This window comes from Vidua macroura, chromosome 1 (genome assembly GCF_024509145.1).
Source record: "Vidua macroura isolate BioBank_ID:100142 chromosome 1, ASM2450914v1, whole genome shotgun sequence".
NCBI lineage: Eukaryota > Metazoa > Chordata > Aves > Passeriformes > Viduidae > Vidua > Vidua macroura.
The window spans coordinates 88,578,704-88,596,893 of NC_071571.1; the positions used below are offsets into that span (position 1 = coordinate 88,578,704).

An 18,190-nucleotide genomic window follows, 5' to 3' on the forward strand; every position below is an offset into this window, starting at 1 on the left:
TAGGATGAGGACTGGTGCATACAATCAAAATTATTTAGTTTAAATACCTCTGCAGTCTACACAAGTAGTTCTCAACCATAACTTACACATTTTATTGGGCCACAGAAGGACATAGGGGTTATATTGTCAGTATTATACATGCAAAACCAGGTACTGTATCAAACCCATTTACTGATAACATCAGTTTTGAACCCAGTTCCATTCTGAAGATGTATCACACATACAGACAAAATTTGTGTCAACAGACAACAGAAGTTATTGCTCCAAATCCCCATGGGGCCTGGTAGGAACACACACTTTAGAACAACCTGTGCTCTGTAATGCAAAACATCTGCTGTTAGGTTTGAGTAGGGTGTAGCCAGTCTTAGGATAGGACATCAAAAGTTTCTTTGGATTTGGTTTGGTGACATTTCCCAAGGTGAAAAAAACTCCAACCCTCTCACATCTTTTGACCAAAAAATCAAATGCTAGCTAGCATACACACACATATATATATATATGTAAGTATAAAAAGTTGGCTTCCAACCATCCATCACTAAAGCACAGAAAATCTGTTTTTAAAGGCAACAATCTGAACAAACTGAATGCTTGCCAAATATACTCTTGATGACAGATGACAAGCTGAAAACACTGATCTACGCAGACAGTAGTTTATGAACAACACAAAAGTAGTTTTTATTGATACTTGAGAAAGACTCAGGTTTAGGCTGAGACTGGCAGGAAGAGTAGTAAATACTGGGATTTTTTTTTTTCCAGCCTTATGGCCTAGATGCCAGTTCTTAAGCCTAATGAACTTTTGTAGTGTGGCTACTTTTTGGCTTTGTGATGTTTCTTACATTTAATGTACACAAACACCATGAAACATTCCTTTGACTTCAGGTCCTCATAGGATCACTGTATATGACACTCTAGTGGGTGAGGCTAGGAGAAGAAATCAACTTTTTGCCTTAAAAACATAGCTCTAAAAATTCTTCACATATATATACAGATGCTAGAGCACTCACTCTGCTTTATTAGCTTGTGGATTTACCCTGCTGCAAGCAAATCTGCCCTTCATCTCACTCAAACTTGGCTTTAGTGTCACCATATAGTATTTATATTAAAAAACTAACCTTCAATTCAATGCAACATGAATTATATTTGTCCAAGTCCATCCACATGCAGAGCACATCAAGGATGCATTTATTTCAAATTAGTACTTCCTTCCTGAATTGGACATACTATTTCACTATGGACATTGAAAGCATGCCTTCAGGTCCTGGAATCAATTCCCAAAAGGGGATGGAAGCAATACTCTCATGTACTAAACCATATTCCAAACAAAATACCAGAGGAGGTGTGGATGAGTTTAAGAGTCTGGGGAACTGAAGATGTATTTCATGACCTATTAATTTTGGCAGCTTTTTAGAGGATGTGTGCAAATACTTCCAGGAACAGCAATCTCTCAGCAATGCATTACTAGCAGCTTTTCCCTACTTTATATGAACTATAATAAAACACTGGTAGTCACACTACTAGGATTTGCTTGGCTCTTCCTCAATCTGTATCAAGTAAACATGAATTGTAGAAAATGTTGCTTGTTTTCATTATATACAGGCACTATTTTGTTCTCAGGTATTAAAAAAAAAAAATGGACAAAATTTCAGTTAAAGTCTGAATAGGACAGACTCCCAATATTTATATAACACTGCACATCAATATATACATTTGCAAACCCAGCGTAGAATCCCTGAATATGTTTATGACTTTTGGCATTGTTTCTTGTTTCAAAACACCAAATTAATTTTCCACAGTGGTTTTTTTTTTTTCTTATTTCCAATTTTATCCCTTAAAAGCAATTTTGGAAAATTTTACCATAAAGCATTAAGATACCTTAGTAAAACTGACAGATAGACAGTACCAGGTCAAAGATCAAGTCTCCCTAATGTTTGTTAAGAGTTTTAAGAGATTCTAGTTTTGTACAAATAGGAATAATAAGGAAATGGTCAAAGTTTTCTTCAGCAAAAAGTGTTAGGAAATAAGTGTAGGAATTAAGAAGAAACCCTTTGAAATACAAGTCAATACAAAGTTTATAAAGATGATGCATCCATGGATTTAAGAGATGTCAGCTGGCACTCAATAAAGATTATCTGGCAAATCAATTTTCTCTTGTAAAATTGCAAACTCCAAGGTAAGCAACTGCATCTCTAGAAGAATGGTACCTCTGCTATTAAACCTAATGAATACTACCTCCAATCCCAACACCCTTCAGTACCTTCAAAGGAAATCGTAGCCGTTTCCAAAGGCAGCATCCTTTAAGGTGGCACTATCTACAGTGACAAATTAAAGTCAATATAATATAAACACAATGTTTGAATAAAGGCAGCTGTGGAAACACACACTATGCTATGGAATCTCAGTAGAATAATGGTATTTTTACATCCTCAGTGTATCAGGTCCATAGGAAAGGCTACATTGCAGTATTCATGGTATTAGGGATCAGCAGCATAGCACTTCAGCTGCTGCTTTTACTGGAGAACAATTTCATCCAGTTTTGTTTTTTCAGGCTTTCTGAATAACAATGTTGAACATTGCAGCCATACACCTATTTCAAAAGTTATGCTTATACCCACAATGAATATAATACTGGAGACAGCATCCAATTTTCCTTGAACAATGTTTTTTTCTTATTTTAAATAAACAGATTATGGATTTCCTATTCCAATAATCTCTGACAAAATAGACATCCAGTATATCCTCCTCCCAGCATCCTTAAGAGAACGCCTATAGAGCCTGAAATCAGACAAGCCTAAGTGTACCTGCACACACACATATCACTGTGCATGGAAAGATCACGTGGGTATCAACTTAACTTCTGAAAAAAAGTGCATCATATGCATTATTATAATGTTAAACTGGGTTTTTTTTTTTAAGCAGCCTTTCAAAATAAGTCATTTCTGCTCCCAACTGGTCACGGTGCACCTGTGCTGAAAGCCACCATATTGTAGTAAGGCTGGCAGAGTGAATGTGTGCCAGGTTCTTGCCCATTGCAGTTTGTTCCTTGATGGATCCAATTAAGCCAGTATGTACAGTGACCTGAAGCTAACATGTTGGGCTGTGAGCTGGCACACAGTCACCTCTGCCAGCTCTGCTACAGCACTGCTCAGCCAAAGTGCAGGAAGGAAAGGCTAACTCAGACTTGAGTGCCAGAAACAGCACCAGCCCTTTGGCACTACACTTAATTGCAATTCCCCAAGGAGAATGATAAAAACCACCACAGCTGAATTTCACAATACCATAAGGCCACATTGTCTTGTATTACTATGAGCATTCCCTTCTGAACTCTAAATTATTGAACACTAAATGTACTAAATACACTTAGTAAGTACCTGCTCATGGAATGACTGTTTACAGTAAAGCTAAAGGCCATCAACTTCTTGCCTAGAAGCATTATAGAAAAGATGGCCTCTCCTAAGAAAACCACACCACAGAGAGTGGTGGTGCTTTTTTTGTTGGTTGGGTGGTTGGTGTTGTTGTGGGATTTTGGAGCAGGGAGTGGGTTGAGTTGGTTTTTTTGAAAGCTACAATCCATGTACTAAAAACTTATCCCACCAAACTGTTAGTTGTTTCTGCAGATGAGGCAATATAACCATGAACTGGCACTTTTCAAAGACCAGAAGTCAAAATTACCAGTTTGATTATTTTCACATTAATGTGAGACTGATCTATACTAAATCATTCTTACAAAGGCTGAGTCTGCTCAGAAAATAATATAGATTGCTAAACACCCAATGATAAGGTCTTATATTTCTGCTGGTAATTAGACACTTGCTAAACACAAAACCCAAATAATCAAAGTATGCTCTTTCATAAGGTGGTATTTTATGGTTTTGGGGTTTTTTGTGGGTTTTTTTCTAAACATGGTGAAAATCAGTGAATATTTCCTATTCCAAGAAGGTGTTATTGGAAGTTTTGTTCCTTATTTTTCTCTTCTGTTTAGCATTATATGTTACTGCACCATTACTGAACCATACAGTTGGTTCCTCAATCAGGTACAGCACACAGCATGAGCTCCTGAAGCTACATTTACTGAGTAAGGATGTACTATGGATGGTTCTTCATGGCAAGTCTGAGCTGCATTTGGAACAGAAAGCATCAAAATGAAGCCTCATTTCAAAGGAGGACAAACTAGACAACATTCCATCAGATGTGAGTTCCCTATATATAAGGATTTCACAATGGAAAAGGAACATTTCAAAATAGCAATGTGTCTTCTCAGGTGATTTTACTCATTTGCATTACTGAAGTTAACAGTGTCTCAATCATGGTTTTAATCTTCACAGCAGAGACCCTTCTTTGATCTAAGGCAATCGGTTGAAGGGGAAGAAAACTTAAAACCAAACAAAATAATGCATATTTTAATGACTCTTTAAAATTACTAAGTCGAGTACCACAGGAGTATGAGAGATTGTCTCAGAAAATGGGATAGCAAATGTGGACAACAAACATATCTTGACCAGTGAGCAAAGAGGTGCTTTAAATGCTGTCTACAAGTAGCTACAACAAGAACACAACAATTCAGTGCAAAACTGTGAACTAAAAAAAAGTAATACAATAAAGAAGTTGCCTAAATAACATGGTGGTCTCATTCCAGCTAGTTAGAAAGTTGCAGGAGTATTTTAGTAAAGGTTTCCCTACATCCTCCACCCTAACCACCAACAATTATAAAAATGTGTTTCACTTAAGCTTTTTTGTAAGCCACAAAACCAAGAAGATGAAACAGATACTTGATTCAAGCAACATATTCCTATTCAGTTAGTGATGTGTAGATCTTTCAGAATTTAAAATAGTAAATGGTATGCTTCCATATTTTGATAAACCTGAGTCAACCTACTAAATTAAGTCCAAGTCTGTCCCTCAAGCACATACCTGCAAATGTGCACAAATAGCATACTTAACCCCTCTCGTTTAAAACATACAATTTTATCAGTAAAATTGCAGTAGCTTATTTTGAGAATCTGAGGAGCAGACTATTTGTGTCTTGTTAGGCAGCCTGTTTATTGCAAACCTATAGCAGGACTTCCTTCTTTCCTCAGTATCAGAGTACTTTCCAATCACTTTCCATGGCAATGTATTTTTCAAAACAATGTAAAAATACATACAATATGATGGAAAGAACCTTCCAAATCTGTTAGCACTCCTAGAATGCAAGTAAAACAAACATCTGCAAGCTTTATGTGCACAAATCTTAGATATCCTTGTCCCTGGATAGCATTCCTTTGTTTCAAGCATTGAATTACTGTCAACAATAAATACAAGGCATGCCTATATTTTGTACAACTCATTATCAAACTGTGAACTCAATTCGAGTTACTGGAAACTGAATGGTGGTTCTTTGGTCAAGCAAGCGCATCTGCTACTTTGTACCTAGGCCTCACTGGATTTGTGGAAAAGCTGTGCAAGTATGAAATATTTACCAAAAACCCCTACTTCGCATTTAAAAAGGATACATTTATAAAGATCCATTGTGTCAAAATGTTTTGACAATCAATACAAAAGGCCTTAAATGTCACCAAAGCTGCATTTTAAGCAAAATTACATATTCAGGATCTTTGTTTATTAAAAAGATATACCTTAATATATTAAGATATATTCTATATCTCAGTAAGATACGTGGCCAGATGCTTACAGCATTAAAAAGCCCCAAGTAAACTAAACCAAAATCCATGCTCTCTCCCCTTTCTTTCTGGTAGTAAAATTTGTTTATAAAGTGAATGGAACTCAGCCACAGAATTTGAAAACCAACAGTAAACAATCCCCATTAAACTTCTTCCAATTACTGGAAGGAGATGTGACCATCCTACATTACTACTGTCTGAAGACACTTAAGGCCTTTGATTAAATTTAGTTGACAAGACGACTCCACTGGGAGGGTAGGATAAACAGCAAAATATTATCAGATTTTGCTGCAAATGGGGGCAAGATTTAAACTATTTAAACAAGTCCTCCTATGTCAGTAAGAGGAAAACACACATTTAACAGTTTGCATTTCTATAAATATCAGGAAGGTATTAAAAATACCAGTCTCCAACATTAAATTTCAGCATGTGTAAGTGAATAATATTTAAGTGTTATTATGAGTTACAGATGATGGTTGAAGCTTATAAAGAAACACCTTGAGGAGGAGCAAACTATTATATTATATTTTCATGTCACAATGAGTGGTTTGCCCTTCTTTTGCCACCAGATTGCCTAAAAATAAACATTTTGGAATTACAGCTTTCTTTAAAGCTACTACAGTTTAATAAGACAAATAACCCAATAAATAAAAGCCAAGTTAGTAATTTCAGCAGATAACAACTCCAATGGATGTACCTATCCTCTTATCTATTCTTTTGGTAAGACAGAAGGTCTTCAAAGTCTTCAACAAGGCAGCTGACTGTGTGTTGGTATGCAAAGCCATGGGAAGTAGACATTCTCTCTTGAAAAGGCAAAGTGCACAATGATGTAAGGCCAGCAGATGTTCTAGTGCTTTCTCCTAAAACCCAACCTATGCTTCCCTGTTAACTGCCCCCAGGCACAGCTGGGAAGGGACAGAAGGCCATGGCTGTTGTGAACCCAAGACAGAAGACAGCTATTTCCTCATGCTATAGAGGTGCAGCCCAGCACCTCCATCACTCTGCAGACATTTTCATCTCCTCAGGACTCTCTCTTGGTGACCTGGGAGGTGGGGGGGAGGAAAAGAAAAGTGAAAAGTAAGACACAAATCTGCCCAGTGATTCCAAACAATTGTTTCCTATAAAATAAAGGAGAACCAAACACACATGAAGATTTTTTTCTGTGTACTCAGAAGCTCTGTCATACAGGGCAACTGGAATGTAACTTTTAAAAGCCAGAGACCACAGATAGGTCCAATTAGCAGTTTTTCTCCTTAATTACCCAGATGAAAGAAGACAACACTATTCAGGTGAATAAGGCAAAGAATTATTTCTGACAAGCAGAGAATTCTCTTCAAGATATATATATAATGAGCTAACCTATATAGTTTAACAAGACAGTAGAAATATTAAAATAGCTACTGTTGTTAATATTGTCACAATGTGATTTACAATTCTAAGTAGTTATTCAATTATCAGTTTATTCCTAACTGTAGTATTATTATTATCCCATTCTCAACTGTACAGTTTAAAGATACATTTCTGTCTTCCATAATTTTGTACATTCAATAATGACATTACTAAGGACCACACTTTTAATGGAAAAATGGCATATAATGATATCACATTTTTTAAAATCTAGGTATGTTTATATTTTGCAGTATTGTACATTAGGACATAAAAATAAAGTATTTTAGGGCAGGCCCCTTTTTAAGGGCAATGAACTTTTAGATATCCATGAATAAGACTTTTAAAATGATGTTCAATCATCTCCTAGCACAACAGCAGCATATAAATTACAGGACATAAAGGTATAATCACCGAATTTTCTAAACAAGCCTTCTGTAAGAGGCTGAGAGACATTAAACAAATACTTCCCATATACATGTTCCAGTGAGTGTTTTACTTAGCCATACTTTTTATTTCTAGAATATGGGGCAGCTGAATCCTCTTCAAATACTACAGTACTTATGCAGATGTGAGTGCACAGTACTACATTGAACCCAGGCACACATTCCCTACACCTGGGAATATGTACACAGATGTGTGTGAAAACACAGTTCATACAAGTAAAACATTTACAGCTCACCGGTAAATCTGTAATGGCCACGCTGCTTGTGATGGAGTGGGCACAGAATTTGTTGGACTCACCAACATGGCACTATATATATTGGAAGCGACCACAAGTATACAAAGTAGAATTGGTCCTATGATGGCCCCTTCCAGTCCCAGGTAATATGCTCCACCAGCCACTGCAAGGCCTGTCAGGTAAGGGTGACCCCCTCTGCCACAAAAACAATAAAATTAAATTAGGAACAACAAACACAGCATTAGCAATTAAGAAATGTGAATTAATACTGAAGTTTTATTAAGCTTAGGAAATGACCCAGCTAGCTATAGCTACCCATATTTACGCTATAAACTGCTGTCTGAATGACTGCACAAAGGTTCCAAGCTCTATTCTGTGCTGTATTCGCACAACAGATCAAACACTATTGTAGCTGGAATGCTGCTTAAGATCCACAGTGGAGTAGTTACTTTACAGACATCTGCTGAACAATGTCTGAAGGATGTAAAGGCAAACAAACTTCCATTTTGAGAGTGGAAAGATGGTTGTTTACACAGACTGTTCACACTTTATGGTCAAGAACTGTTGAAGTTTAACACAATTAGCAACAGGTAATATGAGGACCATTCAGTTAGCTGATGATAGCAACTTGCAGTGCATCTCTTAAAGAACAGTTAGCATACAGTCTTTAAAGAAATAGCCATGTCTTCTCATTTTGTTATAAAAAAGCCTCTCAGATTGTTTGTTATCATTAGCTTTTAATGTTTTCAGATGAAAAACAAAACTGGATTTTAATGAAGATATTAATATTTACTGGAAAGTTTGGGCCAGAAGGCTTTTTGATAACAGCTCTTATAGCAGCAAGTAAACCATGCCATTTTTATTTTCTGTATCTCAGATTCACATTTTGCACCTGTATTCAGCTGCAAAATGTGAATCCTACCATTTAAACAGCGTTTACACAAAACCTGCTCATCATTCTTCATTCTTTATACCTAAAATAATGACGGCAATATGGAATTGTAGAAGAAAAACTACAGTTGAAACTTGGCACACAATTCTCAGGAAGTTCCTTTAAATTCTGAGTGTAATACATAGAAAATACCAGCTAGTCAGTTCAGAGCTCCAGCAGTTCCTGAGGTTTCTACCATGGTCCTGATTTCTACTCAAGTCCCAAATTTTAAGTCTTTGCCTTCAACACAACTGTGTGCAAAATGAGGCCATGAAACATGACCTATTAAATCTGATACACCTCAATCATGTCTCACCCAGATCAAACTTAACCTAATGGCAGGACTAGATTGCTTTCCTGATGAGACAAACGTGGCCTAAAGTTTTATGTTTCTCCAACAGTAGACACTATTAATTTCTAAACCTCTAAAAACTTATTTTTTCCAGCATTAGCATCAGTTTAAACATTCTTTTGCCTAGTTTTCTAAATGAAACAACAGATCACCTGATGAAATACAGGACTACAGTAATCCATTTAGAAAACCCTGGATAACCTAATTATAGCTACTTCAAATAGGCTTAAGCTAATCCACAAGACATCATGATGCTTACTGTTCAATTTATTGGGAAGAATACCATTTTCCTCCACTGTCAGAAAATCTATTCCTCTTCCATATATTTTCTGGACAGTAAACAGAGTTTTATATCTTCTACAGTCCAAAAAAATGTATTCTAGGAAGCAGAAGAATTACTGGCTATTTAAATAGCTACTAGCCTTACATTTATCCATTATTTATTGTTGACAAAAAAAAGTAATTTGATTATACTTCACCTGTTAGGTTTAATTAATGCAAAATAACTAGAGCCACAGTCTATGAAAATTAGTATTAATATCAGGCATATTATCATTAGGTACTCTCTCTTCAGTGTAATTATATTTAGTAAACAAAAATACTAATTTCTAACAACACAAGTGGTTCTAACTGAACCACTTTATGTCCTTATTCTACATTAACTCTATTTTTTTTTTGGTCCGTAAATAGCTCGTGGTTTTATCTGCTCTGCAGCATTATCTGGCATTAGGAGATAAAAAGGAAATGCTAGACACCTCTACTCAATAATTAGATAAATAGAAAACATAAACTAATTCTAACAATCCCAACTGAAACAGCTCATTTTGCTGATGTTGGGTTCAAGACCTCTGAAGTGTCAAAGCTCACAGAAAAGCAGCCTGGGAAAATGAAGACACTTAGGCCAGTAAAACTGCTTACTATGAGGTTATTCCTGAGCTTGAAGATACTGTTTGGCATGCTTCAGAAAAATGAGTTTAATTAAAGGCATCAGTGATTGTCAATCATTTTTGCAATGCTAATTTTAAAAAGTGTTCAATGTACTTACCCTGATATATCTGAATAAATTGCTGTATCTACAAAATAGGTTGGCAAGAGGTGAAAAACCAAGAGCAGAAGGGCTTTGCATCCCTGTCCTTGCACAAGCCACAAATCTAGGACTGCAGGGATTGCTGCCCAGTATGTCCCCAGAAATGGCACTGCTCCAAGGATTGCTGCTAATGCTAGAGCACACAGAAGCAGAAGTGAAAAAAAGATCAGAGAAACATATTTCACAAATATATCTACAGTTACATTCTGACACTTCTGCCACACCACTAAGTCCCACTTCCATCAGCTGTTATAAATAAAGCATTGAAGAAGTGCCACATGAGGCTCTTGGTGTTTTATAGCTGCGGTTTAGGAAAAAAGCAAGTTACACCATTCCCCATATAGAAAAGCTTCAGCAACTGACAGTCATAAGGAGTTAAGAGGCATCAGTTTAGAAAAACTTGAAGTTTTACCAATCATGTACATTTCTTACTGTGTAAGAAAGCAAATAAACCCAAGTCTCACTCCAACTTATGACATCTCCTGCAGTCACCCATAAAAGTGAGAAAGCAGGCAAACATGAGATTTATGACTTATGTTTTTCTGTATGCAAATGTATGCACACAGCTGCACACCCTTCTGCTTACAACAAAGACCTGTTGTATCAATATAGATCTGCTGCCACTATAATTTCATCCACCTCCTGTATTATGAACATAATACAAAGCACAATTAAGTGGGGTAATTTTTTTTTGTCTCATTGACCAGAAAGCAACAACTTTTAAGATTTTGCATGTAGTTGAAAAAAAATAAGACTGATTACTTTCTAAGTAGTTTAGTGACAATCAATGCCTTTAAGACAGTTGCACTTCACAATACAGCCATTTCCCATTACATTGGGGTTTGTTGCTTCATAGCTTCCCCTAATGTTTCCTTGTGAACAAACATTTTACAATTATTATCATTCTTTTTAGAGAAAGAAGGGCAAAGAGGAACAGAGGAGAAGGTTTTTCTCTGAGAAACTGTCCAGCCATTTCCAAAACGAAGATTAAATAATAAAAGAAAACCAGAGGCTGGTAATATGGTCAGAGAATGATACTGAGAATAAGAAGCATTCCTCTATCATGCATTTCCATGACACCACATCTTCCTGCATTTAGGCATCTTGAAAAATCAGCACCTGTCAACTGTGAAAGAAACAGAAGCCAAGACAGGTAGAATAATGTTAAAACCTGAAAACACTTGGACTGAATACAAGGGAGAAGGAATTGGATCTAGCAAATGAAACAGAAAGAAGAGGTAAAATAGCTGGCAGGGAATGTGTTGTGAAAACAGAAAAAGGCAAGCCTCAGGGTAAGACAGCAATCAGGGCCTTCTCTCCACCCTTCCCACAGTCATATTGTCCACGATTAGACCTAAGCTTGTCAGGAAAACTTAATATGTCTGATTTTGTACAGTAAATAATTACATAATATTATTTATTAATATAATTGCTCAAATTCTTACCAGATGGTATGAAGACTATGTTAATCCCAAATATAGTGTGAGTCAGCCAAGTGTAGAGTCCATAGAACCCAGCCATTTTGAGGGAAGCATCAAACACACCTCTAAAACGATCAAAGAAACTCTGTTAATTTTTATTAAGAGGATTCCAAAAATTACGAAGATAGACACACAGGTTGCTTTGAATAACTGAAAAGCCATCAGTGCCACAAATATTACATCTCAAAATGTAACACATCTACCCTTTATACATCTGTTCCCTAATTAGTATACTTACTACATATGTAATTAAAAGCATTTAGACACAAAAAATAACGGGTTCCAGGGATAAATTCCTTGAAAGAAACTGCTCAAGTATCAGACCACATTCTCTATTAAAAATAACCCTTTTTTCTATGATAAGCAGTACCATTCTTCATACAAGCTACTTTTTCTTTCCTCTTTTCCACTTCTAAGGTGTTCATTCATTTTCTTCATCTGCTTACTTTTCTATACCTGCTCTTTTTCAATGGATCCCCCCAGCTTTTAGGTTGTTTACTAGGCTACATTAGTAAAACTAAATAGTAAATCTGGTAACCTAATTCAATCCTGCTGAAACAGGACTGAATCCAAAGTTCTCCTCTCTTAAGTGCGACCAAGGCTTCAAGAAATAGCAAACAGGAGCTAAATGCTGTGACATTTTTACAGCATTAGGGCAGATACACATGTGGAATATCCCATAACTGAACTAGAAACGCATGCCTTAGATCTCCAGTCACAAAAACCATAATCTCAAACTGCCAAATCTCCTTATTGTATTATGTTAGTTTTTCACCCATATTCAAGAAGTGAAGTTTCCTGAAATCACTATTTCAGCTTCACAACTCAGAACAGTTCTAACAGTTCCACCATTGCACAAGTGGTGGCACATGCACCCTCTTAGCAAAGATAAACGTGAAGTGTCCTGATGTTAATTTCCTATTCATAACTCATAGTGATTGTGTCTTGGCAGTTTTGGGAACTCTGGCAGCAGGGCAAGGAGGACAGGAAGACATACAACAGGAATCTTTGAAGGGCATAGATAAACTGCCCTTTCTGGATCTAAAGTCTGTAACAGCAGAGTTTCCTTCCTCCACTGTGTCCATAAAGCCTTTTAACAAAGAAACCTGTGATACTGTTATATTAAATTACTAGGTAGAATCCTTTCTGAGCTACCAAGATGAATTCCAAGACTCCCAGTTTTTGCTTCTTTGGCCACTATCCTCATTATTATTTCTGTAGGCAGTGTCCATATTTTTGCCATTGTTTCCTACCTAATGGCTCACTTTTAGACTTCCATGTGACTTCAGAATCAAAATTATTTTATTTAAAATTAATTCTCTGGAAGCTATGAGTGCATAATACACCGCACACATCAACATTACTGTTCAAAAAGTGAGATTCTTATAACAGACTAACCAGAAACAACTGTTGTCAGCCATTTTCCCCTCCAAAAGAGGGAAAGAAAAAATAAAGGAAAAAAGCAAGCTTTAAAGAATGACCTGAAATAACAAGTCTAATCTTTGACAGACAATTACATGGTGCAAAAAGAAAAGCAGAGAACATTTACAAATATTTGGTGGCTCCAGTAAAAAAAAACCTCAATACTTCTCAGTTTAGATGAACTTCTAGTATATTAAAATGGAAAGCCAGACCAAAATATATAAAATCTACAAATTTTGAAGAGTGACATACTCACTTGTATTTGAGTTAAAAGAAAAGACATTCCAGTCATTAAATGAAAATTTGGCAAGGAGGCAAGAAAATCCCAAGACCCAAGGCCACAGTAACAATGTTAAATGTGAGTTTGCATTAAAAATTCAAGATACTTTCATACTTTAGCTACTTAAAAGTCTTAATTTTCTGCATTTTTTGTGACATTTAACTCATGTCTACTCTTTCTGAGGATATCATAGGAGCATAATATCTTTGTAAAAAGAATCTGTGCAGTAATCTTCAATAAAATCTTTTTCTTATCTGACAGGAACTGTGGCACAAACACATCACAGTAGTCAAAAACATTTTATAACAGTCCTTGAGTATCTCCTTATATTTTTCAAAAATATGTTTTCTGTAAATTTAACAAGGTCTTAACAATTTCTGTATGTATGCATTTCAGAGACAGAAAAGTATGTGAATTATCAACTTCAGTTGAAATTAAAATAACCATCTACGAGCAGTCATTTTAAATTTTCCCAGAGAGATTACAGAAGAAGGGAAGACAGTGCAGTTATGGTAACAGAAACAGAGACAGCAACCCAGTGGAAAAAGCTCTGAAGGTGTCTAGAAAACGAGTTACTTTCTCAGTCTTAGCTCAAGGACCTGGCAGTCAGATGCACTGGTAGAACAAGGGAAAAACTAGTCCAGGACTAACAGGTAGTCCTGGTCTGTTATCATTCTCCAAGTTGACACAGAACATATTTCAATGGCCAAACAATGCATAACTCTGACAGACTGTAGAACAGTACAGCATCTCTCTGCCTCTGTGCTTCTAACACCCACAACTAATACACTGAGAGGAGAAGCCACCTCACAGAGCTGGGAAGTTGGGAAGTGCCAGGGGTGAAGCACGAAGAGAGAGGAGACTGCACCTAGTCTCATTCTCCTTCTCTCCCTCCCCCTGGTTTGTGTCTGCCTCATGTGAAGTCATAAAAGGTCATAATAAAGGCACAGGGGATACTACTTTGTGGCAAGTGTGGACCATGAGAACCTTAATCTCTCTGGAAACTCATATTTGTTACTTTCTGGTAACTGTCACAAAAACTAAAAATTGTATCTTAAAGTCTGGAAATTCGTATCTATTTTGCTTCATGGTTAAGGCAGCAAAAAATAATTCTGAAAACACTAACTACAATCTTATCAGCAATTTGCTTCAGCGACGCTGCAACTGAGATACCAGACCTTAAAGATGATGTTGGTGTGCCAGTGCTGCATGAATTTATTACCATCTGTAAAATGCAGACCTTCCTGGTCTAATTATGACACTAAGTAAGTTTCATCTCTTAATACATTATTGGCACACATACAGCTTCATTTTATATACAAGAGTAATTGTATGATTCAGAAATCAGAAAATCGAATTGCTGCTCACGTCTCACTTTGGCACTGTATCTGGATGAACCACTTTACCTGCAAGAGCTGTCATCTGCAAATGTGTAATTTATGAGCACTTCATGCCAATTTGGCACAAGGCATACTCAGACATACATATTCCATTTTACTGAGTTTTGAAAAGCATGTAAAATTAAAAAAAAATCAGAGTACATGGGTCATGCTTCATATTATTCAGATTAAAAACTTCTGTGAAATACTTCTGCACAGCTGGCCTACTTTTTTTTGTAAAAGTTCCTTCTACTAAGTTCTGTCCCTAAGGTAGGGAATTTGCTTGTAGATTCCACAAGGGAAAGGGCCACCTTTTCAGGGTTTTGTGGATTTTTTTTCTCTTTTACGGATTTGCCATAAAAAGTCTAGAGCTTCCCTTTTATTACTATTGTAGTTTATATCAAATGTATGTTCACCTGAATTCAGGTGCCCTTCACAGAGCCTGCAGGTAAAGTCTGTTCACTGTTATTGACACAATGAGATTTCAAAAATTTCAACTTAATGCTGCAGCATCCCCAGCTGAAAAGAGCCCTTCAGCTCAGATCATGTATTTTTTGACCTTGGAGTTAATTTGATTTTCTAGATCTCTCTGCTCCCAGAGCACTGGAGGAAAGAAGAGCATATGGGCTGAAATAATGAGAATTTGAGTTACCAGAAAGATTAGAGTAAGCATAAGTTCAGAAGAGGGATTTTCTGGTTATTATACTAAATTTATAGGAACAGGCATATTTACCCTGGCTTGTGAATGGGCATGAGAGCAAAAACTACAAAAAAGTGGTATTCATCTTTGGAAAAGTTTGCAAGAAATAGCATTTCTCTAAATTCCTTACAAAACCCTTTACAATCCATACAACAGTTTGCAAATTAAAATGCAAAGCTTGGTAACGGAAACACCCTCAGCCAAAGATACTGTTAGAATAAGACAATTTCACTCTTTTGTATATTCCTCACACCACTGATGATTGGTATTTTCCCATATTCTCTGGGCAGACACTAAAAGGATTGTACTACATCTTTCTTGTAAACCTTTCTGTACAGAGAACTGACTAATTCAAAATGATGCTTTAAGAGACCTCAGCTATACAGTTTCTCTTGGGAATACAACCACCACATTTTAAAAGAGAGTTCAAAGTGTAAGTGAAATGCATTCAAAACATCACAGCATGGTTTCACAATTTATCTTCAGATCAGGTTAGCTCAGAAGTGTCCCAGGAAAGGAGCCCTTCCATTCCCCTGTTCCAAAGATTCACTTTTGTGCCAGATGACCCTTCTTCTGTCCACCTGCCAGCACAGTCTTCATTATGTTCCATGACACTTTCTACAACGAATTCAGCTGTTTCATTTTTACAGTGAATTCATGACAATGGTTGCATGACAGGTTAGTTTTAACAAAACAGCTCAGGTCTCCACTCTCCAGCCAACTCATAAGCAGTGACCTAAATAGTTGCATTCCCACCGGAAAAGAAGCCAGTACACTCATGGCTGGAGAGCAAGAACATATCAGTGCTGTCTTACCCCAGCTGAAATTAACACTCACTGTCACCATAACTTCAAAACCAAAGAACTCTTGGAGGTGTGTGAAGAACTTTGTTTCTTCACATACCACCAAGATCTGTTGCAAAAGCCAAGTTGCTAGTTATCTTTGAAAAGACCAACATATTCTTCTTCTACAATGATCCCCTGAACTTCAAGTGATCACCAGGTGAACATTGAAGAATGAAATAACTTCAAGAAGTCCTTCTGAAAAAAACCTCTTAAGCTGTTCTTCGACCCTCTTTAAGGGTTCTGTTCTTTTTAGGGATAAAAAATTACCCTCTTTATATTTCAGTTTCAAATTTAACATGAAAGTAAGCTAAGTGCACTAAGATAGACTCCAGCTATGAATAAAGCTGAAGTGGCAGGAAGTGTTCTTGACAGAGTAAGATCATCTCAGGAGCAATATAAATATGCAAATTACTTTCAGAGATGACTCCATGACAAGATTTCAACAGTTTTGCTGCTGACATTAATTCCTCCTCATGAATGATACAACTAAACAAAACAGCTCCAACATATGCACACTAGTAATGACACTAATCAGATAAAGTGATACAGTCTTCTATCAAAGCATGGTTTCTCCAGATGGCATAACTGATGCAAATATTGCATACACCTCCCAAGGCAGGACAAGGCTCCAATGACTTTCTCAAAACACCGTTAAAGTGTGGCAACCAGTCTGAAGTACACAGTGGCACAGAGACTTTCTTCCCTAACAGAGAAATGTCTACAGGCTGTGAAAAATAACAATTAACCTGTGAGAAATTCTATATCTGACTATTTCTTTAAAATGCCTTTGTATTTGTATTATTTTTTTAATTACTACTTTGGCCTATAATTGTAAGTTTACAATTATTCTTCTGAGAAGCACATTTGAAAGGACCAGTTATTTCTGGATCATCTATTTCTAACATTTCCAGATTTTTATCATGAGTAGACAATGTTTACTAAGTGCAATACTGCAGTGGTCTTAAAATTGATCTTGGAATGTAACATATAAAAAGGCAAACTTGTCCAGACAAAAGATCTGTCTAGCCAGCATCCCATCTCCAGTAGAGTCCAGAAGCAGATGCTAAGGGAACAAAAGAAAGAGACAAACCTCCTCAACAATCCCCCCTGAGCATTCTTCCAACCTCTACTTCCACCTCAGGGGATATTATGAACCTCATGCAGGCTTTCTATTAATTAATCTTCAGTTAATGTATCTTCTTAGTCCTTCAATCCTTCAAGTTGCTGCAATTCCAGTGCTCTTTTGCAAGACCTTACCCATGCCCTTATGCCTGCTTCATGAACCAGTGCATTTTTTGGAAGTGCCTGGTCGCTTTTTGGTGACGCTAAGATTTTATCCTAGAAGGGACCATAGGCAGTCCAACTCAGTCATCCTTTCTGCACTGGCTCTGATTTTACAAACTTCAATTGTGTAGCAATTGAAGCAAGTCACATCTTTGCTCCTTTTTTCAAGGCTGAAGAGTCCTAACAAGCTCAGTCATTCCTCACAGAGAAATTAATGCATGCCTTAATTTCTTTACCTGGTCTTGTTGCACTCCTAGCTTTTTGAGATGCAGGAACTAGAATGGCACACAGTAACTCAGGGTACAGGAAAATCATAGTTTCACACAATGAGAGTATTATTCTGTGTTTCTGTTTTCTATGTCTGTGGTTACAAATCTTAACGTTTGATATGCCTGGTACATGTTTTTTAAATATTACCAAGCACTGAGCTAGCCTGTGTAATACAAAATATAGCTCCCAAGTGATAAGAGTCAGCACAGCAGTAATCAGTTTATGTGTGAAGTTAGGACTGGTTCTCTCCCACATGCATCACTTTCATCTACACTACATTTCATCAGTCATTTTATTTCCCAGACACTGTTGTCTCCTAACTGAGTTTGTCTACAATCCTGCTGCATCCATGACTTCTCTGGGAAACCTGTTCCAGTGTCCCACCACTCTCACAGCAAATAATTTCTTCCTTATATCTAATTTAAACATACCCT

The 18,190-nt window shown here is 36.7% G+C and overlaps 1 protein-coding gene across 1 annotated transcript in view; it reads right to left on the bottom strand.

The window, feature by feature from the left end:
* Positions 1-975: 975 nt before the first annotated feature.
* Positions 976-18,190, bottom strand: part of TMEM245 (transmembrane protein 245) — a 76,232-nt gene continuing 59,017 nt past the window's right edge. Inside the window, exons 15-18 of the mRNA XM_053980266.1 lie at positions 11,541-11,641; positions 10,054-10,228; positions 7,726-7,920; positions 976-6,699 (exon numbers count right to left, since the gene is read on the bottom strand). Coding sequence (XP_053836241.1) covers positions 6,654-6,699; positions 7,726-7,920; positions 10,054-10,228; positions 11,541-11,641 — 517 coding nt within the window. The 3' untranslated portion in view covers positions 976-6,653. The remainder of the gene's footprint in view (positions 6,700-7,725; positions 7,921-10,053; positions 10,229-11,540; positions 11,642-18,190) is intronic.